At 46.2% G+C, this 25,542-nt stretch overlaps 7 protein-coding genes across 7 annotated transcripts; 1 reads left to right on the top strand and 6 right to left on the bottom strand.

Moving 5' to 3' along the window:
- Positions 1–1,230: 1,230 nt before the first annotated feature.
- On the bottom strand, positions 1,231–2,971 carry FOMMEDRAFT_156759 (uncharacterized protein; the record flags this gene model as incomplete). The annotated part of the gene is made up of 7 exons (XM_007267002.1): positions 1,231–1,268; positions 1,325–1,539; positions 1,587–1,727; positions 1,774–1,855; positions 1,918–2,010; positions 2,060–2,098; positions 2,809–2,971. 7 exons carry the CDS (start codon positions 2,969–2,971, stop codon positions 1,231–1,233), a joined length of 771 nt encoding a protein of 256 aa, XP_007267064.1.
- A 724-nt stretch (positions 2,972–3,695) lies between these two features.
- Positions 3,696–7,460, bottom strand: FOMMEDRAFT_20466 (uncharacterized protein). The gene is made up of 10 exons (XM_007267003.1): positions 6,327–7,460; positions 6,128–6,270; positions 5,818–6,075; positions 5,530–5,760; positions 5,138–5,473; positions 4,831–5,073; positions 4,335–4,768; positions 4,256–4,279; positions 4,127–4,200; positions 3,696–4,075 (listed from the first exon to the last, which is right to left on the bottom strand). The coding sequence occupies exons 1-10, from the start codon at positions 7,015–7,017 to the stop codon at positions 4,035–4,037; spliced, it is 2,475 nt and encodes an 824-aa protein (XP_007267065.1). The 5' UTR covers positions 7,018–7,460; the 3' UTR covers positions 3,696–4,034.
- A 273-nt stretch (positions 7,461–7,733) lies between these two features.
- On the top strand, positions 7,734–7,928 carry FOMMEDRAFT_85235 (uncharacterized protein; the record flags this gene model as incomplete). The annotated part of the gene is made up of 1 exon (XM_007267004.1): positions 7,734–7,928. The coding sequence occupies one exon, from the start codon at positions 7,734–7,736 to the stop codon at positions 7,926–7,928; it is 195 nt and encodes a 64-aa protein (XP_007267066.1).
- Positions 7,929–8,188: 260 nt separating this feature from the next.
- On the bottom strand, positions 8,189–10,295 carry FOMMEDRAFT_85868 (RNA methylase; the record flags this gene model as incomplete). The annotated part of the gene is made up of 10 exons (XM_007267005.1): positions 8,189–8,431; positions 8,500–8,722; positions 8,772–8,871; positions 8,931–9,068; positions 9,138–9,204; positions 9,279–9,335; positions 9,403–9,515; positions 9,603–9,686; positions 9,762–10,006; positions 10,069–10,295. 10 exons carry the CDS (start codon positions 10,293–10,295, stop codon positions 8,189–8,191), a joined length of 1,497 nt encoding a protein of 498 aa, XP_007267067.1.
- Positions 10,296–11,301: 1,006 nt separating this feature from the next.
- Positions 11,302–13,640, bottom strand: FOMMEDRAFT_20470 (serine carboxypeptidase). The gene is made up of 12 exons (XM_007267006.1): positions 13,426–13,640; positions 13,298–13,361; positions 13,177–13,243; positions 13,076–13,117; positions 12,952–13,022; positions 12,879–12,898; positions 12,678–12,822; positions 12,363–12,618; positions 12,106–12,281; positions 11,909–12,032; positions 11,786–11,851; positions 11,302–11,711 (listed from the first exon to the last, which is right to left on the bottom strand). Exons 1-12 carry the CDS (start codon positions 13,631–13,633, stop codon positions 11,475–11,477), a joined length of 1,476 nt encoding a protein of 491 aa, XP_007267068.1. The 5' UTR covers positions 13,634–13,640; the 3' UTR covers positions 11,302–11,474.
- Positions 13,641–14,537: 897 nt separating this feature from the next.
- On the bottom strand, positions 14,538–18,132 carry FOMMEDRAFT_156764 (TPR-like protein; the record flags this gene model as incomplete). Its single annotated transcript, XM_007267007.1, has 3 exons — positions 14,538–16,114; positions 16,196–17,971; positions 18,033–18,132. The coding sequence occupies 3 exons, from the start codon at positions 18,130–18,132 to the stop codon at positions 14,538–14,540; spliced, it is 3,453 nt and encodes a 1,150-aa protein (XP_007267069.1).
- Positions 18,133–19,718: 1,586 nt separating this feature from the next.
- FOMMEDRAFT_168336 (uncharacterized protein) lies at positions 19,719–25,476 on the bottom strand (the record flags this gene model as incomplete). The annotated part of the gene is made up of 16 exons (XM_007267008.1): positions 25,300–25,476; positions 25,147–25,244; positions 24,968–25,092; positions 24,694–24,913; positions 24,436–24,641; positions 24,176–24,380; positions 24,057–24,122; positions 23,751–24,002; positions 23,283–23,693; positions 23,052–23,232; positions 22,874–23,000; positions 22,721–22,823; positions 22,405–22,671; positions 21,221–22,357; positions 20,689–21,169; positions 19,719–20,641 (listed from the first exon to the last, which is right to left on the bottom strand). The coding sequence occupies exons 1-16, from the start codon at positions 25,397–25,399 to the stop codon at positions 19,719–19,721; spliced, it is 4,902 nt and encodes a 1,633-aa protein (XP_007267070.1). The 5' UTR covers positions 25,400–25,476.
- Positions 25,477–25,542: the final 66 nt, after the last annotated feature.

Here is a 25,542-nt window from a genome sequence, read left to right on the forward strand (position 1 = left end):
CCCTAAGCTTGTGTACTAGTTTACCTCCCTACTCTACAGAATTAGTATCCTATGTTCTGTAAGTATTGTATTACTTGTTAATATCTCTAGGATTTATACAGACCTATTACTTGAGTTAACAAGACTAACTGATTAGTGTGTAATAATGATATGACATGTACATAGAAAGAATTTTAACTACCTTGTACTTATAATTTCATCTAAACTCTATTGTGTCACTTTAGCATTTAATAATGAGTAAGTAGTAAGAAAGATGTATTTCTGGTCTTTGTTTACACTTCTCTCTGTCTAATACACAAGCTATAGTATGTTTGATTTTAAGGAACAGTATTCCATTCCCCCAGCATATTCGAGTTTGGAATAGTAGTACTCTAAATAGTAGTACTGGTTCTATCTCTAGGTCTGGCTCAAAGTTTTCATCAGTACTGATAGCAATAGTGAAGTAGAAAATAATTGCACTCTCAATAGACCCAGCTATTTCATTACTATCAGTATATATACAAGCTGTAAGAAGTACCTCAACCTTGTCCTTATCCTACTTACAGAGCTTTGAACTTTTCTGTACTGAGTCTACAGTTGTCATGGCCATTCCTTTCACTTTCTATACTCTACAATAATCACTAATCATAACTCAGAAGTAGCATGAAAAATCAAGGACTTTAATATTATGCAACAGCTTATGTAGACCATGGCTATGAGTATGAGACAAGAAATGGAGAGGCATGGGCAACCTGCTCCTCAAGGATCATGTTACTGAGAATGGTATCCATTATGTGAGCAACGTCTAACCTCTGCCCCTTCTTCCACTGGGTCGGAGAGTCAATGAAGACTGTTTATGCTCATGTACAAGCAGTCTTGAAGAGAGTAAACAAGTATGCTAAGTAGTTCAGGTCCAATTTGCCATTTTGCAGATATATACATATATAGGTCCTTGTGTTTTTATTACTAATTGCTGTGCTAATTCTAGAACTTTTCGACATAAAATGTCCTGGCTTTGACTTAATCAGACTTATTTAATATTCACTGATTGGACGCTCTGCATTTGTGTATATTGTCCCAATTTCAGGCGCCTGATAAGGCAGCTAGAATAAATAATTTCCATATCACCAAATAACAATCGGAGGTGAATGAATGCACATAGGATATCAAATAAGCATATAATAACATTAAATGGAGCCACAGCCTTAATTGGAAAAATACAAAGGATTCGCATCTTCAACCGCTAGACATTCATTCTTCCGAGTCAGTCGAGGCAGCAATTGGAGCACCTGCAGCGTAATAGCTGCATTAGAAATCAACAAGATTGAAGAGAGGATCGACATACCACCAGCGAATTCAATGTCACTTATAACCTTTGACCTGTCAGTCGTTCCTCCATTCACTCCCAGCTGGCCTGCCTCTTTCAGATTAATCAGGAGGTAGCCTCCGAGGAGACAGAGGAGAGCTGGGCTCCCAGCAGCAGCTAAGAGATTTGACGCGAAAGTATTGCTCACAAATATTGTGATTTCAACTATGTTCAGCGTGCAACAGAATATTACACTATGGCAATCAGCTTGAAACTTTGTCAGAGTGAAAATCCTACTTACAAGGCAAAATATAACATTTGATCATTGATAAGAACTGTGATAAGATGGAATCCTTTGGATCCGGATGACATTCTCCAGTACTCCGCACTCTTAAAAAGAGCTAGACATAGCAAGATCGCTCCGTATGTTAAAGGGACGATCCTACTCTGGATTAGCCAGAGCTGAAATATATAAGTAAGTCACCTACCATGAGATGATTTCCAGTATTTCTGGGGTCTCTGTGCTCTCCCCACAAAAGGTGACACCTTCCGCAAGGCTCACGACAACAACTGAAAGATACTGCTCCTTAGCCTCTCTGACACTCAAAGAGAAAGCGTAATGGTGGACTTACCATTCTGAAATAAATTCCCATAGATAAGTATGCCAAATTCGAGACATGCTTCAGCAGCGAGAAGTATTTTCAGGAAGATTGAAAGCGTCTTGTCTGTTTAAATCTTCAGCTAAACGGCCCTCTAATATTATCTTATGCTTACTCGGATGATACAGTGCCATTACGCGGATTTGAAGAACATCTGCAGATGGTCATATGTACGTAAGAGTTCGATTGACTGTCGGAATTTCCTCACAATCTATAAGCAGAATTGTGATAAAGTCTAATGACTAGATTAAAAGGCTATGTTTTAAGTAAGAATCGTGCACTCACTGCATAGATTTCCAACCCATATGATTGCTCGGCCTAATCCATAAGTCAGTGCTAAGTAGAATGTATCGATGACAATAAACAGAACATACAGCTGTGAGTAAATGAGGTTGATTAGATGTCAGTACACTCTCTTGATCATATAGTCCCTTTCTTACCTCAAAAGACTGAGATTGAAACAATCGTCTGTAGTAAAATGTGCAGGTATACTAGTTTGCACAAGTTACTGGTATTTGGATCATCTTAGCACTCACTGAGAACTCCACAAATCTGTCCGAGGACTCCGACGTAGCGATTCTAAAACTCCATGATCAGAATGAGTTTATTCACCATAATTCAATAGCTCTTACTGTAAAATAAATTAGACTTATGGGGGCGAGTGGCTTCCCCTTCAACGCTATCATTGGGATACGCCTATATAGGAGCCAATACTAAACTCACCCAGAAATACTTCACCTAGAAATACCTATTTCAGCATGTCGCTAAGCGATAGAAAGAAACCATCTACTTCTCTGTCGCTTGTTAAGACTAGAAAGTTATTTCTGTCATTAGACCTTAGCTTTAGTTAAGCATAGTACTCACGAGCATAATAGACTAAGATAGTCAGTAGTCCTACATCGAAGTATCCCGTGGTGACAATTTCGGAGACGTAAAACGCAACCGAACTCGGATCGGCATCTACTGCTGTATCGGAACGAGCGTGGAAAAGTCGCATAAAAGTGTAGTCGAGCGTCTGGTTTGTCATTGAAAAATTGGAAGTGAATATGAAGGTACTGAATACTCACATTGTGTGCTCTTTAAAGGCATGAACTTCCGTGGCATAGTGACCCGAACTGCAATTGACCCTCATCCGAGTCACGAAATAAGAGTATCCCGGCTGAATCATAGCGAAGCTGCACTGTACATCTTAGCTGAGATGTACAGTAGGATTTGCAGACGCTAAAACACATCAATCGGATCGCTGGAAATTTTGAGTGTGATTAGAAGTGTCTCTATGCGGAGAACAATATACATCATTTGGTGCCTTAGAGACAACAAGTTCCACTATATGTGATCGTTCCTGCAATGTCTGTAACTTTTTACAAATTGCATCCCGGTGGAAGCAGCCCCTCCTTTGGAGGTGATACGACACGTTAACTCAGAAGTCTAGGTAACCACTGGTTAGGGCGATGCGCTACCCGAATCACGTACTGGGATGAGCCTCTGCTTACAACGATTGTTCCTGGCAGAGAGTCTGGCCTGAGCACGGGTTTCAGTCTGCCTGTGCAGAGTTCGGGTGGCACTGTGCTTTGCACCTCTGGACAGTCAACAACTCACTATATAACAACACACGTATCGAGTTATTTTCCTATTCACTCCTCATCTCAACGAAGGATCTTCCGAACTCGAAACAACCGACTATAAAGTTTCTATTCATACAACATGTCATTTTATAATTTTGATCGTTGAAAAATACTGCTATGAACGGACCGTAATGCAAGTTTAGTTTGGTAATGCGATGAGAACAGAGTAGAACAGAGCCACAATTGAAAATAAATGCCCGATGAGAAAAGAAAAAAGTTTGAATTGCAATATGCTATAATGATGAACGATGAACATCCCCTCGGAATAAATACAAGGGAGCTCTATGGTCCTATATGCAACTATGAGTGTATGAATCCTTGTATCCGATCTGTGAAAAGATGTATATCTGCGCTGGCAAGGAAAATGAAGTCCAACCGCCAGGCAGTGAGTCTACGTATACCGGGGAAGATGCGTTCGGGACGATTAAGAGAAACGACGTGTACATCGTTTCAGGAGTTGTATACTTAGAACCTCCAGTCCTTGTCTACTTCCATCGCCCATGGGACTAAAACAACGAAGTTAGATAGATATGGTCGACAAAAGTAGATAGGCTTACATTTAGCCAGTAGAGTTTTCGAGAAGATCTTCTCAATCGGGACCGAGTATTCTTTACACCAGGCTTGAGTAATTCTGTAACGGTCATGGATCAGAAGAGATATACAATAGAAGCGTAAAAAGTGCTCACCGAGGGTCGAGATAGTTGATTTTACTAAACAAAACGGAATAAGCAGGGGTACAGACATGTCTACAATAAGGTGACTTACCTCGTGCCGAGTGCAACCTCTTTACCTTCTTCCCGATCTACCATCTGAAGTTTATGAGTTTTGATGCGCTCGGTCAACTTCTCGATAGCCTCCTCGATCTTCTCAACTGGTCGAGCCCGCTTCAAACTCGCTTTGCCTGTACCACGCTCCTTCTCGAGTCGCTTGAACTCATCTTCGATGTCTTTGATGCGTTCTTGGAGCTCGGATTCAGGTTTCGGCTTCTCGCCCTCTGCCTCGGCCTTCTCATTGTCCTTCGCGAATTTCTTCTTCGCTTTCTCGACCTCCTTCTCCTTCAGCGACTCCTCGTGTTGAGTGATCCATTCGTCATCAATGTCTGACTCGTCGTCCTTATAATCCTTTTTCTTCTTGAACTTGGGATCCATATCAAAGAGTATATGACGCATCTTCATTCGCTCGTACTTGATAGCGCGAAGCTACGTATGAACAGATAAGCATACCATGCCGTTAGCCTATGCTGGGGAAAACCACGACAAACCTTGTCGGTCATCTTCTCCATTGAAGCAGAATGGGTCTTCGGTACGGATCTTTGATGGTTACAGAGAATAGCAACCATACGATTCGCTTTGTTGAACGCATTTAGCTTCTCCTGTACGGAACCGTCACTAGGAGTATATACTTCGAGTTGCTGTTGGAGGGTTATCGAAGCATTGTAAGTACGGAAGACCTTCGCAGTAAGACCCTTCATGTATGATTGAAGATGTTTGTTTAAGAGAGTGGTCTAATATAGATCATTAGATCGACTTTGCCTGGACAAAGGAAATATAAGACCAAGGACGACTTACGGTAACACGATCGAAGAGCGCATCTGAGTCCTCTTTGTTCTCCTTGAATATGCGAATGTTCTTGAAGATTTGAGGTTCAACCTCGACGCGTTTGTAGAAGCGAATGGAGTCCTTGCCAAGGAAGTCAAAGATCAGGAAGTTCGGAGGCTCGAGAGTGACATGCTCGCATCGCAGCGAACAACAACCGACAGTGTCGGCCTCGTCTTCACCCTTCTCGTTTCCCGCTCGCAGTGCCAAGCGATCAATGAAATACATTGCCGTTGCTCGTTGTCGATCGGCCATGAGTTTACTCCTCAGCTCAACGTTGTAGTCCTTTCGTATACGGTCAACATGTTCCTATGTTGCATGGCATTAGCCATGAGCAGTATAGAGGAATGACGAATAATGTGTACCTTCAGCTCACGAGCCTTTTCAAACTTCATCATATCGCTTTGTCCTTTAAGTGATGAGCCAGCAGCAAGGAAGACGTATTTGTGGTTCCCATTGACGTTCTCCGTCCAATTCGCAAGCCATGTTACAGTCTGGTCGTGAATAACGGCCTTCCACTTCCCTGGCATGTTCGGTTTCGGAATGGTAGCACTCTCGCCGATGTTGATGGTTACATCTTCGGGTCGTACTCGAAGCTGTCATCGATCTCATCAGGACGCATCACACTAATGAAGCGGGCAAAGTATGCGAACCTTCAAGGAACCCTTACGAGGATGTTCGCCACGACCACGGAAAAGACCTGGAGGTTCGATCCTGAAATTGCCAACCTTTTCTTTGCGACCATCGAGCACGCAAGTAGTGAAAGGTGCCTCGACCTTGTCCTTCTCCGCCTTGGCGGCTTTCTTCTCTGCGGTGGTCATGGCCTTTTTCTTCGCCTTCTGCGCCTCATAATAATCAAACATTGGACGGAAGTCGCATCGATCGAACTCCTTGATCATCGTACCATCACGCTGTATGACTATGAGTACAGGGTAATGTAAATGATGAAGCTTGTCAATGTACCGGAGGATGCTCTTCGAGGACCTTGAGGAAGTCTTTGAAGAAGTTCTTGTTAAAGACAGCATCTTGTGCGTGATCCGTCTCCAGCATCTGTCCGTAAAAACCAGCAACTTCTTCCGAATCAGGTGGGAGGTTGACGGGTTTGCCTAACAACGATGCAGGTTGAACACGCCAGTCTAGTTGTACCATGACAAACACATACCGTCGTATTTCATCTTCACGTCCGACGGCAATGGTTCGTAGGGCGGAGGGAAGTACACACCATTGTGCTCCAGCGTATTCCACTTGATCGAGCCATCGCCGTTAGGATCCTCGTTCTCCCACCATCGGAAGACCTCCTCACCCTCCTCATCGTCGTCTACCTTGCCCTTCCTCTTCGTTGTTTGTGACGAAGAGGCTTCCGCTTCATCATCTTCCTTCTTTACCTTTAATGCCCGCTTCTTAGCTTTCGGCTTTATGTCTTCATCTGAGGTGGGTTCAGTTTTTGCACGCTTTTTGGTGGTGAGAGGCTTATCGTCCTCGGACATGTCTTCAGACTTCGCCTTCGCCTTCCTTCTGCCCTTGCCATTTGCTTTGCCGTTTGCTGTACCGTTAGCCTTCGGGGTTGCCTTGGCTTTAGTTTTACCCTTTTTGGGAGCTTCTGTATCTGAGGCAGGGGAGAAGTCGACGTCTTCGTCCTCCTCTTTTTTCACCTTTTTCCTGGGCGGTGCCTTTGCTTTACCGTTAGCCTTCCCATTAGGAGAGATTTTCACGCCCAAAGGCACGTCGTCATCATCGTCACTCGAGCTATCTGACGGAGGCGCAGCACTACGGCTCTTCGCCGCACGCTTGACCTTCGCTTTGTCCCCTACAACCGACGTAGGAACTGTCGTGGCGGCCACAGCCCCGGGCATAGGTACAGCAGCAGAACGAACCTGTGAGGAAGCAAGAGGCGCGTCATCATCACTGGAAGACGAGTAATGAGCGACCTTGCGCTTCAAGGGCCGCTTGGGAGTCTCAGACTCTGCTTTGACGCGTGAGGATTGCGACTGGAGCAGAGGAAGACAATTACGGACAGGAGAAAGTGTCCCGCGTGAGCTAAGCACGGGACGCACGATGTATGCAGGACACGTACTAGAAGCGGTACGTCGTCATCACTGTCATCCTCGCTCATCGGGCTGTCTCCATTGGCGGCACCATTTCCATTGGGATAAGCGACGTGCCCGTTTGTCTGTGGGCGAGTCGCGCTCTTCTGGCCGAGAGATTCATCGTCGGAGAGCATGGACACATCGTGGGACATTTCAGAGGAGCTGAGAGGTGCTCGTGCGACACAGACAGCGCAACTCGAGGGCAGTGGTAGTGGGGGTAGGGAAGAGAGCGGGGAAACGATCTGGGAAAGGCCTATGGGGGGTTTTATAGGAAAAGGCAATCGGCCGTGATGACAAGTCCCAGAACGCCGGCCCTTAACGTGACATGTGACGTTCCATACCCACGTTTCTCTCCCTACTCGTCATACTGTGCTACAGTGATACACCAACGACATCCCTAGTTGTCGTAGTGAGCTGGCCTACTATGTCTTTCATGTTAGTATTTGCTAATGTCTTTGTGCCCACACAGCCCTCGAAAAGCCATGGCAGATCCCCTATACCGCGACCCATGGGCGAAACGCGAGGCGTGGCGAAACCACCCCATCTTTTCCAGAACAACCGTGTTCAGGAACATCTTCCCTGGCTTTGGCATTGCGGTGGTTGCCTTCACCGGATACGTCATCTACGACAACATTAACGTGAAGACAAAGGCGAAGGAGGCCAATGGTCATCACTAGATAGAAAGACGAAGGATGCTGCGTTGCTGTGAGAAGCTGTGCTGTGCGTTCTAGACATGCTGTAACCCGTTTGCTCGCGCGGGAAAACTAGTCTATCTAAACAATCCCGTTTAGGGTGTACATTACAATTACACTGCACTTATTTAGGACTAGAATTATCCAGCATCAGGCCTTTACCCGTTTCGGGGCCATTACAAAAATGTGACTACAACAACTTCGGACAGTCAAGATGTCCACCACATTCTTCGCCTATTTATTTATCAGCCGCTTCTGCCGCCATTTTGTTCCGTCAATTGCCCCACCTGTGGCATCCCAGGTTCATTTTCGTCTGTATCTCGCCGAAACCCTTTGAAGTACTTCTCTCGGAAGTCTTTGTGTGCTGGAACATGCCCACCATTTCCAGTTCGGTCTGGCGCGGAAACAGAAACACGATCTTTTCCTTCCTTTGATGTCTCAAATGGGGAAGGGTAATAAGTACCCGTTGTTTTCTTGATTGTTATCAACTGCCAGGCCAGGAAGCCAAAGTGTGAGCGCTTATCCGCCAAGAACCTACCCTAAAAAAACCACGCACTCTTCTTCCCCAGGAACCGAAGCTCTGCACTGAATTAGCAACAACCTCCATTCCTTCGCAGAGCATGCTGTACACATCGACTTCTGCATATTCATCCGTGACTGTGGGCAAGAAAAATACGAGTCGTCCATTTGGACGTAACAGATATCGAGCGAACTGTACGAGATCTGACACTAGCTCAGACAGTTCGTATGCATGCTTCGGAGGAACGTATTCTATGAGCCTGAGCGTAACCGTGAGGATACAAACAACGAAAAACGAAGCTGCCATACCCTTTTCTCTGCGCTTCGTCGTATTCGGGCTTGCGCTCACGATCGGCTTTCTTGTCGGTCGGTTTCCTACCTAGACGTTTCGCACCTGCGCGCACACCGTCTAATACAGCGTTATGTAAGCCAATACCTATGTCTTAAAATATGAGGGTCTGGGCATACATGGTGGATCAGTGATAATGGCGTCGAAAAGACCGCCACACCGTAATGGATTCCTCGTGATATCGAAAGTGCACAGGTCCAAGACTCGATTAGCAACGCCATATTGCGCCGCAGCACGTAATATACCCGGTTCATCATCTATAAACGAATACAGGGCACCGGTCATTAAAGCCATGGAGGGTTTGTTAGACAAGACAGCACCTGTACACTTTCCACGCATTTGCCGGCCATCAATGTCCGAACCAAACACAAGCGCTCCAAAGTGCGCAACCGTCTATTTATTCGTTCATTAATGAAACGACGGGGATCACAACTAAAAGAAAAAGAGCATCATAATGAATGACCCACATAAGCCATGCTTCCCGTTCCAATAAAAGGATCATAAATGAATTTTCCAGGTGATGCCTACATATTCAAAAGCGCTTCAAATTAATAATCTATCAATAATCACCAAGGTAGTGAAACTCAATACCAGCGTTTGATTCGCCATGAGCAAGGAGATCTCAGCTTCCATAGACGTGTTTCCAAAGTAAGCGCGCTTCTTTACGTCGAATTTTCCCACTAGAGCTCGTGCCTTGCCTTCTGCTATCTATGGTGAAACGAAACGAATAATTATGATGGTTAACCTCATTTATCATGTGTTTTGACGAGAGAGAAGTGTAGCGAATGGACCCACCAACCTTCCAAAATAGATCTGTGAAAACTCTCCATCCCCTCCATGTCTATTGCGGACAGTAGCTGTGCCGCGATCCGCATCTATCGGGAATGGCATAGTTAGGAACGACGGCTCACGACAACCATGCTATATGCGTAGAACACTATGTTACGCACACTCCTCGAAGACAGATAGAGTAAGTTCCGGATTCTTCAAATCAATTGGTCCTCGGAAGTCCATGAATCTGAAGCTTTCTACAATTTCCTTGACACGCCGGAGCGGAATACTGTAGTTGTACCCCATTACGGTAAACCGGAACGATGTATTTTCGGCGTAGGGCACCCATAAATGCTTGTTCTCGCGTGTTTGCGCATATACCGACTCATATGATGAGCCACGGCCGTATAATTCATATACGGACCTGTAAGAGAGGTTTTGATGAAATAAGAACTCGAACGTGATTAATCTAATGAATCAACTTACTTGACAAGGATACATCGCTCCGCTAAGTATCTAGCATGTTCTTCTCTTTCGAAATCCATCACCCAAAAAGGTCTCATCGGATCCCAATCTTCTGATGAGCTGTCTTGCAGCGAGCCTGGAGCAGGTCGAGAAAATCGGAAATCATAGAGCTCGGCAATTGATTCCAGTTCGGGGAGACGAAACTCCGAGTGTACCTGTGCGAAATGCACAATGCATCGGATGGGCATGGATGCAAACCAGAGTAAGGCTTTCTGTTTGGGAGCGTTATTACTGCTTTCACGTCTGTCAGAGACTCAGAGGTGGTCAAGAATACAGTGCATAAATGTAAAGGTAAAGGAAAGGCAGTTGGACCACTCAAATTTGGATGATGCCATCACGTGCCCGTTCCGAAAGCACAGGCGAACTCGTTTCACCTTTCTTCAACTGTATCCATAAATTTGATACTTCCACTCTTACAATACTGAGAACTCTCAAGCCAATGGTTCCCACCGAACTGTATGCCCTGCTGAACGCTGTTCTCGAGGAACTTGATGCCAGCCCAGGAACAAGTTCGTGTCTTAACTCAATCAAAACAATTCCGCGTCATATGGAACAACTCAAAGGGACACTAATACTTGACACAACACATCTCTAGTATCAGATGAGGACGTTCAAAAGCTTCGCCATCTATTTCCAGATACATTACTCCTAGCTGCTTTGGATTTAATCGACCGCGAACGAGGTTAGTCAGACCTTTCCTTCAGTCCAATCGTTTCAGCGTCCTACTTCATCAAATTAATTTTGAGCTACATTTATCTGAAATTAATCATTGTCATTGGCAAATGCCGAATTAGTGGCTCATTTGAAGACCTCTTGGGGACGTTCCTTCTATGAAGTACATGGTTCGACAACGACGTATACCGTCCAATTGGATCTTCCTCCACATATGCCTATATACTGCAGTTGTCCGTCCTTCGCGTTCTCAGTGTTATTATCTGAGGATTATATCATGGCGAGTCTGTAAGTAATACTTGCAGCAAGCCTCTAACTTTGGCTTCTTGTTCTAGTGCAAACACGTACTTGCAGTGAAGCTTGCTCAAACCCTCAACAAATGTGTACAAAGAACCGTAACGGCTGAATACTTCCCTTCATCGAACCTTGTTACATGCGGCTAGCATGAATTGCCTCGACGTTGGAAAACTTAAAGCCTTATGTATGATTTCATACTTCAAATTCCGGTCGGCCATCAAGACAGCGAAGGTATGCTCGTCCTTATAAAGGGACAAGGCTGGCGTTTCTACATACTAACATCATACATTGCTCTGTAGCGCAAGTACTTAACACAGCCTATGGCTCATTCGTACTACACTTCCTAACAAAGAAACCCGAGTAGAACATTTGACATGGCATCGGAGCAGGTCGTCCTCTTACGTAGAAGTCAACGGCTCTCCTCTCATAGCTTGTTCAAAGAACTGTGCAGCAGCCTGACCAATCGCAAGTCCCGTAAAGTTGTACGCAGGAACCTCATGTCCCGCGCCGAAAACACGAATATACGAAAACGTTCCTGCATTCTTGACAAGACCAGCTGGATGTCCTGCTACGGTGTAGTTTGTGAAGGATTCTTGGTGGTACAGAGTGCTGAATTCAGTTTGAAGGTGGTCGACCTGTTTAAATTGGCCGAGTTACCCGTAAGACCGTGATGTAATTATGGTAGAAGGCACTGGAAGATGAAGCATACCATTGCTTCGACACCTTTGAAATTACATATGTAATCTGCATCGCCATCATAAATAACCGTACGGACCTAACCCCCGTTCTTTGAGCCCGACATAGACAATCCGAACCAGAGATAGAAACTCACACCAGCATCAACGACAGCCGCCAGATCAGGCGCGGAGTTGAGCATCCAGTCGCCCGTTCTAGCGAAGTTGTCATATACATCACCATTTGACTCCTGCCACGTGGATTCCGCTCCAATAGAGTTCCTGGAGTCATTATCAGCAAAGTGGACTAAATCCAGAGTCTTTTGAACCTGATAATTGCGATTGGGAAACGTACATGAATGATGTGCTCGACAGGAGAGGCATAAGTGCTGGAGGGTATGGATCATCAGATGGCTGTCGTACGTCATACACGTCTCTGTTCCCCGCAAGAGGTGATAGAATGTTGCTATTGCAGACCGACTGAGCCTGCGAGCATGTGGAAGTCGAAGCAGTGTTGTAGCACCCCTCGATCTAAGAAAGAATAGAAAGGAAAACGCGTCAATTACATGTCAATCACAACAAATACAATATCATGATATTGCTGATGTTTACCAGTGATTGACATCCGCCTTTAGTGTAGAATGAATTATTTGCTTTGGTAATGACACTAGTCGAGACAGTTTGCTCGTATGGATTAGACGCTGCATACTCCATATATTGCGGGTACTGGTTCAGTGGGTCTGTCAGACCGTTACCCACGCCGAGCGTCTTAAGGTTGATGGTAAAACCAGAAATAGCGCCTGCGGCTATCGCGTCATTCTGTTCGAGGAAATAGTGCGCAAAAGCGGGGCCATAATGGCCGCCATAACTTTCGCAGCCGAGAAATTAGTGATTGCTATAAATGGGATCAGATAAGCGAGTTCTTACGACTCTGTCCAAAGCGCAAAATCACGCTTTGCCAGCGACGAGAATGTTGGATTCGAAAAGAAGATTTGGAGCATTTTCCAAACAGCTTCTGCAGCTTGCTTCGCGCCCGAAACCTCAAGGTCTCCATGCGAGTAACCGACACCGACTTTGCAGAAACTCATTAATCGGAGTTATTTTGAAATGATCAATGGAGGTACGAACTCGGCTGATCAATGTAAAGCCTGCATAGACGCTCCTTAGTTATACCGCACAAGAAGCCCTATAGAGAGCTTACATATTTGCGTTATTATTCCATGAGAAAGGATTTAGCGATAGCGTTTTCTCGTCTGTATTAATTCTGCATGGCTGAGGAGCACGCTATCAGAGCGCGAATGATAATATTTGGCAAAGAGACTGACTCCATTTTCTTGGAAAAGACCGATCATGGAAGAGGATCCGGGCTTAAATTGGTTTGGACGCTAATCAATGCATTGGATGAATAATTAAGCGTAACACATACACCACCATTCAGCCAGATTGCGAGGGGAGCTGACTCAGGATTGTTCCGGGCCGCAAAGAACCACCACCTAAGTCAAGAATTTAACAAACCAACGCTCATCTTAATGCAGCATGATACTTGCCACATGCTCTGGTTCGTCGTAAGGTCAGCATAGCCCGACGCTTGAAACACGCCTTTCGTCGTTTCTGAGAGTCAAGGCTGTCAGTAGAACCGATTTATGACAACTAAACCATATATTTCTTGACTCACCACAGACGCCAGAATTCGTTATGAATCGCATTTTACCTGGAACTGGGGTTCCAGAAACTTGTACAACATCTTCGACGATGCGAGATGCACCGACAGTGGACGTTGCAGTTGGCACACCACCAATCACGCCGTCGACTGTGGGGATCTGTCGAGCCGACGTCAGAAGAGCTAAGCCAGTAACGACTGCGAGACTGCGTAACGGCGCCATTTCTCGAGGTTCAAGCTGGTTTGCTTGCAATGGTGTAAGAAATTGGGGGTGAAATGTCATCCATCTTTAAATCTTCGCAGACCATGCGGGTGCGAGATGGAAGCTGTTCTGACTCGGACCCGTCATGTCCGTCCGCGCGACGGCTTCAATACAAGAACCACCAGGAAAGCGTGATACAATCACCCGGCAGTGTTGGTTACGCATGCAAATTGTGGTATACATAGAACAGTTAAACGCGTGATCAATCCTTCCGCGTACTGCAAAAGACAGATTGGCGAATCATGCCGCGTGGCAGGCGCTCAGTGCAATAGGGAAGCATCAGAAAGAAGGCATAGGAGTACAGTTTGACCATGGTGGTAACAATTTTCCGGACATGTCCCGAGTACGTTTAGTGATTATCGCCCGACATCAAAGTGGAGATGCATGTTCGAGCGCCGCGTGGCATCTGGACTTGAGTCTTGCGACGTACAATCAGTTATATATTATTATGCGCCTGAAACTTAACCATCACACACAGTGCAGAGAAGAGGCTCGTTGAAGATAGTAACAAGCAGAGCAACTTGGATTAGAAAGAGTTGGTTGATAAGAGACCTTATCTGTTATCAAGCTCGGGTAACGTCTTCTTGACGAGCCAAGCCGAAAATGAGAGAACACGTGCTCTTGCCAGTCCCACTAGATAATCCTTGTTGTCAATTCAACGTTAGTCACACAGCAGGATTGTTTATCAGGATGGTATTGTTTTAATAGTGATTCACCTAATAGAAGGATGAGCACATTTGAGGTTTTTTAATTATCTTTCAGCTTCGCGTCGTGATAAAATTGGCTGGCATTGCCATTTCGCTAGACAAACATAAGAGAAATATAGAAAGTATAGAGTACAAGACTTGTAATATATCATGATCGTTCATGCACCTATATGCACGAGATTGACCCATCGCTCGGCCCGAATCCCGTTCCGCGATTTCAAGTTGAGAGCCGCTTTCCGAAGTCCCTCAGCCGCCCTTTTGTACTTCACTTCACCCTCTTCGCAGTCGTTCATGTACTCATAAACAGTCCTCGCAAATGCAGGTCCATCCTCGTCAAGAAGTTCCCACATCGAACCAATCACACTCCGAAAACCGGAAAATTGCATTGCCGCGGCGAGGTGAAGGACCTCATCGTGCGCGTCGTCGTGGGGTTGTTCGGCAGTATGGCAGGCGGAGAGAAATGCAAATTCCGCAGTCGGGAGATTAGCTTGGACGATATCGAGTAATGTTAGCTCGCCTCCAGACAGGTTGAACGAAGAATTGAAGGGCACCGCGTCTAGATGCCCATGGCAAACAAAGTGAACCCATGTCGTTTCCTGGAGCGCTCTGATCACTGCCTCACGAGACACTGTCTTGTTGACAAGCAACTTGGTGCTCACCCCACAATTTCGGATATTCGAAATCTCCTGCTTAGCTGACCGGAGTGAGACGTCTCCGATGACAAGCACTGTTGGTTCGTCTTCGTGACCGCCTATTCGCGCGTTGATGAGGGCTCCGAGTGTCGGAGTATACGAGGAGACATAATAATCACATAAGTATCTCAGTGCCACACCATCCTCAAATGGTCCCGCGGCGTGGAAAGGCAGGACAGACAACATCGAAGTCGGACACCACCAAATACGACTTCCTTCGGCAATCCCGAGCTCCTTCAGTTTGACGACGACTTTGGAGGCGACTCTGTACCATAGCGTCTTCATTGCTTCGCGGAGCTTCTCGTCATATTCCAGCGAATCAGGACTAAGTCGGCGGCGTGTTTCTACGAGCTCATCGCACAAAGCAATGCTTTCCTCGTAGAACTTCTCATCTATCGGAATACAAGTAACCGTTGGGTTATCGCTGGAGTGGATAATGAGGGCATCGGAACGATATTTAGAGTGGTTGACTATGATAACCGGACCCTCTGAAGCCGCGCGCTTCAGTTCTTCAAATGGCGTCGTAGCAAGGAAACTCTCGAACCCTGGAACTCGTCGAATTTTACCGATAATCCCTTCTTGTTCATCTGAGAGTTGTCTCTTTAACTTCAGCTGCTCGTCAAATGACTTCAGTACAGTTTGCATGTCCGGGGCAAGGGACCCTCTTCTACTCATGGTTGATCCAAACGTTGATGCTTCGTGCGACGTTGCAAGGTTCTCCAATTGACGACTAACTCTCCTGAATCTGTCGACTAGTTCTTCATTTGTTTCAGCAAGTCGATCCAGAGGAGTCCTAAAACCGCGCAACTGCGCCCAGAGCAAGCCCCTGCCTTGCTCAAGAATCTCAACAGTGTTTTCCAAGTTATCTTTCTCTATTGCGTAGGAGGCCGCCTCCAATGCGAGCATTCTGTAGTCGCTGATTCTGAGAAGGAGGTCGTGTTGTCCACGCAGAGTTGGATTCATGGTGAGAGCAAGTTGAAGCAATGACATTATTGCTTTGTATGCCGCGAATCCAGTCCCATGATCGTGCGTTCTTGCAAGCCCTGCCCATCGCCGTGCAGCAGATAATCGCTCTATTCATCGCGAGAATTTGTGAGTAGTTGCAAGTTCCAGTAATTGCATACATTCCTCGAAGTCCTCCGTGCGCCATTGTCGCTTAGTTTTAGCATATAAGGAATTCGCGAGGTTTTCTAGTGAAGCGGAACGAAGAGTATGGCCTTCCGGGCGGAGCTCCAAGGCGGCTCGGTCCAGTCGAACTGTCTCCTCAATATCCCCAACCTCTCCTTTTTCCTCGAATCGAGTGCGCAGGGTATTTGCAAGATTGCTTAGAGACAAAGAACGATCGGAATGGTCTTCGGGGTAAAGCTCGAAGGCGGATCGGTTCAACTCGATTGCCTCCTCGAGGTCCTCGGTCTTTCTGTGCTGCAAGTATCGAGTGTGTAGAGAATCTGCAATGTTGTTCAGAGATAGAGACCGAAGAATATGGTCTTTGGGGCAGACCTCCAGGGCGGCTCGCTCCAATTCAATAACCTCATGGAGGTCTTCGACCCTTTCATATTGGAAGAATCGAGTGTGCAAAGAATGTGCAAGATTATCCAGCGACATAAAACGATCAGGATGGCCTTTTGGTCGCAGTTCCAGGGTGGCTCGGTGCAACTCAACAGCTTCATTGAGGTCCTCTGTCCTTCCATTGTGCATGAATCGAGTCTGCAGGAAAGCTGCAAGGTTGCTCAGAGATGTACATCGATGGAGATGACCTTCGGGGCAAAGATCCACGGTCGCTCGCTCTAGCACGATGGCCTCCTCAAGGTCTTCAGTCTTTCCGAACTGCGAGAATCGAGTATGCAGGGAATACGCAAGGTTTCCTAAAGACATAAAACGATCAGGGTGACCCGCGGGGCGAAGCTTGAGAGCAGTTCGGTTCAGTTCGATTGCTTCCTCAAGGTCCTTAATCGCTCCACGCTGCTGATACTGGGAGTGCAGGGAATCAGCAAGGTTGTTCAGACACATAGAAGTAAGAGGATGGCCTTCTGGGAGGAGTTCCAGGGCAGCTCGCTTCAACTCGATAGCCTCTTCAAGATCCTCTAGCCTTCTAAATTGCGAGAATCGAGTGTCTAGGAAAACCGAAAGATTATTCAGAGACATAGATCGATCAGAATGACCCTTGATGCGAAGTTCTAAGGCTGCTCGCTCTAATTCTACGGACTCCTCAAGGTCACTAATCGCCCCGTGCTGCGAGAATCGGGTGTGTAGCGAATATGCGAGCATGCTGAGGGTCGTAGAACGACCAGGGTGACTCTCGGGACACAGTTCTATGGCACCCCGGAACAGCCTCACTGCATCCTCAAGGTCCTCGTTTCTTCCACATTGCGAAAACCGGGTGTGTAGGGAACTCGCAAGATTGCCCAGAGACATAAAACGACCAGGATGGCCTTCAGGTCGGAGCTCTAGGGCGGCTCGGTTCAAGTTGATTGCCTCTTCGAGGTCTTCTGTCCTTCCATTCTCATCAAATCGAGTGTGCAGTGAGACTGCAAGGTTGTTCAAAGAGGTAGGACGATCGGCATGGCCCACGGGGCGCAGTACCAGGGCGGCTCGCTCGAGGTTGATGGCTTCTTCTAGGTCTTCCGTTTGGCCCCATTGCTTGTATCGCACACGAAGAGAAATAGCAAGGTTGCAGAGTGCATCGGATCGATAGGGATGTCCTTTAGGACGAAGATCCAGAGCAACACGATCGTAATTGATGGACGAGTCGAGCTTTTCCCGTTCACCTGATTGCTTGAAACGTGTCCAATATACAAGGGCCATGTGGTGAAATATTCGAGAACCGTCAAGGCACATGATCCTCAGGAGAATGTTGAAAAAACGTCGTAGCAGCACCTGTTTCCAGCCTCGTAAATACCCTGCTTTGGCAGCAAAATGGGTCAAAAGGCAATTTCCGTAGCAAAAAGAACAATATCATACCTGGCTGAGAGGTGCTGTGTGGAAGTGGAAACTCATCCGAGTTTTCACCGCAATGTTTTTCACACAATAAGTCCTTGAAAAGACCAACAAGCTTTCCCATCGATGTGTGTTCTGTCTTATAAGTGGTCAACGAAATAGTGACCTCTGAGGACCGTCAGAAGATGGGCAAACCGTTTTCGTCACTCGACTCTACGTGTCTGGGATGGGGAACAGCACGCTAGTAAGAATGGGCACAACACTGTGGATAGTAGAAGTCGGGCGCTGTTCGCTGCACTGGCCATGACGAATAATAATGTGATGGGAGTTAAGGCAAAACAAACTTGATTGATGTTCTCATTACTCGAGTCCAAATATGTGCAAATATGGATTACTTAATGCATGTCATCTTACCTGAGTCCTGACAATAATTTGACTATTATTAATTTGCAAGTTCCTCTTCTCTACAAATTGACCTGCTTGGTCCCTAAAGAAAGTATCAATTATACTTAGATGCACTTTTATAACACTTTGTGCATGATGTCCCAGGTAGGAGGCATTAGGGACCTCTACAAGTCTAGCAAATGTAATAGTCTGCATTATTGCCTCTTGTCAGTTGAACTAGTTCCTATAGTTTTTGTGCATTTTGATGTTGAAGTGAAGGGAATAGTTGATAATCGAATTAATTTGAAAGAAGGTATGTGAATGAATGTAGGATTAAAAGTTCAGAACTGTGCCAATGGTTGAAACAGGAGTCAGCAACAGTTATACTAGGCAACTTCAATTAATTGGCAGAGAGACTTGCAGAAGGGCTTTGGCAATTTAGAGTAAGATGCCAAGAGTTATGCAAGTCTCCCAAAATTGAAGAGCTGGACTTGCAGAGATTGACATTTAATGCCCATGTCACATTACTCATGAATTTTGTTGGGTGGTAGTCAGACATTTCTTTATTTTAAACTCCAATGCATCTGCAAGTGCCAACAAGTGGGTTCAAGCATTAGCCCATCTCAATTCTCTTGCAAGTTGTGAGTTGTGCACAGTATGTAAGAAATATGCCAAAAATGCCAAAGTGCTGAGATGAAAATCAGGTGGTTAAGATGGGGATTGGGTTGTGTGCTTGCCTAAAGTAGTAGTCAAATGTACAACAACTCACAAGCACTCTGGAGTGCTTGTGAGTTGTTGGACTTTGAAATAAAATGATGTTTCTTGTATCCCTTACTTGTTTGTCCACTCAAATCACAAGAAATCTGATCAACACAAAATTCACAAGTCAATCATCTCAATTCTTCCTAGTTGTGAGGAAATCCGAAACTTGGCATCAACCTTACCAGGGTCCTCTACAAAGCCAAGCTTCCTCACAACTTGCAACTTGCAACAGAATTGAGATGGGCTACTTGCAGACACTTGCAGAGAGTTGCACAGATTTACATCTCTATTTGGTATATATTAAGGTATGTCCACTTTGCTGAGCCACCCCAAAAATTTCCAACTGTCCTGCAAGTGCTCCTGCCAATTAATTGAAGTCACCTAGTTACTACTAGTACCTACACTGCAGATGATATTATACATTGCCAACAGTTGTATAGCCATTTACAGGTTGAGTAAACTGACCTGATCATGATGCAACAAAATGATATACTAGTAAAACTCAGTATAAGACTGACTGAATGAAATTCAATATGCGATTTAAGATCAACGCTCCAAACATTTTCATCTTTTCTTCTTGGTCGATCTCCCCAAAATCTTCGAAGAAACACCCTTCTCAGCAGTGGCTTTACCCCTTCCCTTATTCAAACTGCCGTCTGCAATAGAATCGAGCTCTCCGTCTTCAAGTCCTGCTGACGATGCTTTTCGTTTTCCAGTCATGCTTCCACCGGCGGATGGCGGAGGATCGACCTCCATGGCTTCACCTTTCCCTGTTAGTGCTGGACTCTGCGTACGGCGCAGGGAAGACGCTGCCGATGATGGCCCAGCGGCGGAGGTGCTTGCTCCATGACTCGTATGTACCGATAGCGACGGGGATCCATGACGCGAACTCGGAGTCCCCCTCCGGTGTGCATGTTCTAGTGCACCGTCTGCCTCTCCACGAGACCGACTGCCTTCAGCCAGTTCGCCTAAGCCGACTAGGCCGACTCGACTTTCCCTCCAGTCTCGCTCATAACTACTTTCCGCGGCAATGTCATCCTCAAAGATATTTCGAAGTTCTTCAACACTTCTGCTTTTCGGTTCTGTGGAATTGGCATCAAGATGACGAACGCCCTCGCCTACTACTCGTGCCCCAAACATCTCAAGAGGTATGCTAGTATTGTTCCGTATAAGATACCGAGACCCTCGGCGTTCTTTCTCTTCTGCTTCCTTTTGAATATCTTTCGTATCAGTCAGTGGAGGATCTCCCAGACTTTCGATCCATTCCCATGGCCTCATATGTACTGGCGAGCCGTACTGAAGGTTTCCATCCGCGTCCTTCGACACGTATACCAAGTCAGAGGTGAGTGAATATTGCGGAGCGTGCTTGTCAAGTGTTCTGACAAGATTATGAAATTCCGTGGGTAGATTCTCTGAGGTCAACAGACTATCTGTTGATGGACAATGCTGAAACAGGTCACCAGAATGACGTGGGTCCATCGGTTGCTCTATTCGTAGTTAAGTACTATTTGTAACCTTGCTTGACTCGACTCACCATCAAAGATATAACATGCAGTGTCGAGCAACAAGGTGAACGCAACGGGGTTTGTCAAAGGACTTCCATAGGTAATAGCAAGTCGGAGCATGGTCTCCGTGATCCGGCTAGCTGCATCTTTCATCGTCTTTGTCCAGGCTCCTGGAAATCCGAGGTCAAATTGAAGCAACCTGGCTAAGAAGAGAACCGCATCGGTAAGCAAGGCGGAAACTCGGTGTCTCTCCTTGTCATCTTGAATTCGGTTACGGATCACTGCTTCAAGATCCGACAGCTTGGTCGACAGGCTCGCAACCAGGGAATCCTGGATTTCCTGATCGAGCGACGGGAGCGGCATGGATGAGTGCCGGAACGGTTGCATAATCGTGCTTAGAAGGTTGAGAAAATGACCCGCCTTCGCGGGAAGAGTCGCTAACACTTCCGGTTCGTCGATATTTATTTCACTAAAAATCCTCGCGATGCGCCGGAGACCGTTATTAACAAACTAGGAATGAGATGAGTCTACTTCAATGGATATTGAAGTTAAATAACGAACCGCTCCTGCGACATCACCACTCACTCCCTTGGCCATCTCAGAGACGAACTCGGCCTCTTGTGACGTTACCGAATTCTGCATCAGCCTGCTTGCAAGCTTAGCCAGTTCGACCTTTGCTTGCTCCTGCGTAGACGGATTCTCCAATCGCTGACCGATTTGCTGGAGCACAAAGGAAGTGATAGCTGCGGTTGCAGACAGCTTCCATGGACTCAGAAGAGAAGTTACGTGCGTCCGGTCATCGCCTTCCTCGTCGTTGAAGATGAGCCGCAAGGCCCGTATTAGTGGGTCGTGCATACTCTCTTGAAGTGCTTTGGGGTACAAAGGGTTCGCGAAGGCTCCAACGACTGTACCAACGTTTCGTGCTGCTCCAAGTCTGAAATTGTCCTTGCAAAATAGTGAGCAGCGAAGTTCAGCCACCTGATCCCGGAATGTATCCTCGACATGTTCATTGTGTTCAATGAAGACTAAAGCCGGAACGTTCTCAACGAGAATTTGAAAGTTCCCATCGGCGTAGACGTCTCTTCGTCTGGTCTTGAGTCTTTGCATTTCCATCAGGTCGGATGGAGGAAGGTCATTTTCTGAGACAGTGATCTGTTCGACAAGTAAGAGACGACATAAAGTGTTCGCCGCGCGTAAGAAAACTTGGTTTTCTTCGAATTGCTCCTGACTTTCTATCAAAGAACCTATTTTCCATGCTGGATAGACGATGCCATGCAAAAGAGTTGCAATCTTGACAGCACCATGAACTGCAAGATGCAGTAAAACAATGTTGATGACGTTCCAGGACTCGTATGATAGAGGTTTGACTTCGTCAAGTCCAGGACCGGCAAACCATTCCAGTATATGACCATCAATACCGTCGGCTGAATGCAAATCGACGTGCAGAAGGAAGCTAGCAAACCGAAGGGCATATACACGCTGTTCAGAGACATCTGAGATCGTGGTCGGGATCAGCTTAAGATGTCCAACAGCGTTGACCCAGACAACATAAGCCCAATCTGCCGATGCACGATATTTATACCAGAGTGAATTGGCGAGACTAGATGGCGTGTCTGGATTCTGGTCTTGTAACAGCAGAGATACCTCAGGTAAATCCTGTGGCACGAGACCTGCAGTTTCGTCCACAGGACAAAGAACCTGCAATTTTTCAGGTCTCGACGACTACGCGGGGAGGGTTCACATACCTGAGCGTAGTGACCCGCCTCCTCTATGACATGTTGACGAGAGACGCAGTCAAGGTACTTTCCATCATCCACGTCCAGAAGAAGGTTAACAAGGCACCTGATATGAATTCCCCGTGCTTTCCATGTTTGGTGAGCGTCTAGCAAGGCTGAAGCAATTGCAGACATGACATCCATGCAGACCCATAACAGAAGGCCACGCCTAAGGTAATCAACAATGGCTAGCAGGAGATCGGTTGTTGTCGTCATCTTGAGGACGTCCAAAGTAAACTACGAAGGACGTCAGATACTTCAATAAAGTCAAGTTTTGACACCATACCTCTAGAGCAGTCCTGTAACAACGCATGACGTCCAAACATTCGATAACGACGCAATAAACTCGAAGAACGGTGTTCGAGTCTTCGGGCATCTGTGCGATTGTGCTGACGTCCTCTTTAGAATCTAGCATATAAATAACTAGAGATCGACCTACCTCATGAGAAACTTCCGAACATTCGGCATGAACCATTGTTTGACGACTCGTATCTGTTCGTAACGCACTGCATTACGCAGAACAGAATCAGAGGGGAGTGACGATTTTGGCATCGGAGCTGCCTCTCCTGGAAAGCAAATGTGAGGTATGCCTTAATGCCATGAGTCCGCTCACGAACCTTTGAATACTTCTGGAAGAATCTCGATAAGCTGGTTCTTCAAATCTCTCTCGACTTGATCTTCCGGAATGGTACGCGCTCTCACGCCATACAGTGCTAACTTTCGCTGACTAACAAGGGCCGGGTCTGACCTATACAAGGGAATGACTCGAAGAAACATTCTGTGACATGATCCGTGTTCCTTGACTAACGTCTCAGGAATCACTTCGAAAATGCATATTTTTCACTAACCTCATTGAACGACAGGCCCGTTTCTCCTCTTGCGATTATCCTCTGGATGTATTGATCATAAGAAAACAGCCCTTTCTGGATCAACTCCCCGAATAATAGGGAAACCATAGACTGATTACGTTCGTCGCGAGCCTTTTCGTCTCTGTCCAACCAGTCGAACAAACCATCCTGAATCAGTTCGTTAGGTGGAGCGATATCACGTCTACAAGCGCGCTCCTCGGCCTTGTCGCGCCAATGGCGCAGCAGGGTGGCTGCCGCGTATGGACGGTGATCTCCATATTGTAAGTAGCAAACGCTCCAGGAAAGAAGTAGGAAAAGCTTTTGGGAGAAGTTCACAGACTGATTCTCGTTACGCGGATCAAAGTACGTAACAGAACTTAATTCCGTCGTGCTTGAGATAGCATTCAGGAGCTGACATTATGAATGAGAAATAAGTCGAGTGTCTTGACTAAGGAAAGGAAATCTGACCTTGACGTCTGAGACCATTGATCGAAGTGATCCACTTGCTTGCTGGGCACTTGATCTGAATAACATGGCTTCGTTTCGTTTTTCGATATCCAATAACGTCTCGCGAATGAGCAATCGAAGGTTTTGTTTTGTTTGTCCTTCGGAAGAACTCCAGATAGGGTCATCTCCTGTTAGCACCGTCCGGATGATTTCTGAGTGTGTTTTCCATGTTGAAGGGCTAACAAAGGATGTCGGTGCCGCGAGGAAGGAACGCTGTGCATATGGTCAGTACTCCATTCAGAAGCCTCATGAGGGATATCAACCTACCCGAAGCAAATTTTCAATCCGCGCTTGAAGATCGACTAACGTTTCTTTTGAGGGACTATTTGAAATCTATTCCTCAGGATAAGTCAGCATGGTTTACGCCGGGTAATCACAGTACGTACGTCTTGTAGCTTTACCAAGCAGGCGTCAATGAACGGCTTGACAAGAGCTCGGCATGATCCCATATCAGATAAGTAATCATCTGCGAGACGAGCAATGAAGCCAGCCTGAGCGAGGTTACAGCTGCTCATTATCTGAACAAGCCATGAAAGGAATGTAGTATGGTCAACCATGGACTCCGTATAGAACGCTCGAAGTAGGTCTAATCTAGAGTCCAGATATATCAAACCCTTCCGAATAGCCTAGGAAAGGAGAGACCCACGAGTAGGCGAATTTAGATACCCAGCGTTCTCGAGATTCAGGATCACCAAGAACACCCTTGAAAGTTTGCTTGATATTTAGACCTGGCCTCGGTGCGCTCGGTAGCGCGATCTCGAACAACTGCTTCTTGAGATAGCCGGTCATGACATTCGCCCATTCAACGCTGTATTGCATCGGGTTATAATTTGGCTTGTTTCGCAATCCAGCCTAACTAAACAATCAGTAATACGGCGTCAGAAACATTCAAGAAAGATTTTACCGTCTCGTTGTTTCCGAATACCCTAACAAACCACACCGCTCTCGGGATCGCAACATTATTTACGTGAAGCGTATCCAGCAGGTCATTTCCTCTAACACCATGCGGTATGCTCTTGCTGAGTTTGTACAGAGGAACGTCAGGATTTGCGAGATCGCTGAACCATGCTTTTCTTTTTGTCTCATTCAACGTAGCTCGAGAGGGTATTCGGAAGGTAGATGATCTGGAAGCACGTAAATTTATTCAAGACAAAAAATTGAAATTTGTGAAGACGAACGGAATCTGAGCTAAGTTTTCCGCGCGTCGTTGGAAAATCTGGTTCATAAAGTCTTCCAACTCATGGACCAAATCGCCTTCCTTGAGTTCCTTGATCTGCCTGGTCTTGGCAGTATATGTTTCTGCCTATCATCAAATGAATAATGCCCATAAGTCTTGTAATATTATGCTAGGACATACAGGAATCGCGTTCTTGAGCACAAATCCATGTTTGATATTTGCCTCCGTAAGCACCTCTGCATCCTCGGAGGGCCTCGGAGGGAAGAAGTTTATAAATCCTGGACTACATCTTTAGACAAATAAATAAACTGAATTGATACATTATAGACAAACCAAGGTCAGCAGAGTTTGAAGTCTTTGGGAGCCATTCTGGAGGGATACACTCATAGATCGACGGTTTCCCATGGTCGCTGCGTTGATCTTTGTTGGCCATGTCTGGTGGTACAAGTTATTCGGATATTTGAGTCACATTCGTGTGATGCAGTTTGATGATAGCATCCTGAGACTGAGTCTAGTCCTTGGTGGCGGGAAGACGGAAGGATGTCTGGACTTCGGAGTAGCTTAGGGCGGTGGACG

Source organism: Fomitiporia mediterranea (genome assembly GCF_000271605.1).
Source record: "Fomitiporia mediterranea MF3/22 unplaced genomic scaffold FOMMEscaffold_6, whole genome shotgun sequence".
Lineage (NCBI taxonomy): Eukaryota > Fungi > Basidiomycota > Agaricomycetes > Hymenochaetales > Hymenochaetaceae > Fomitiporia > Fomitiporia mediterranea.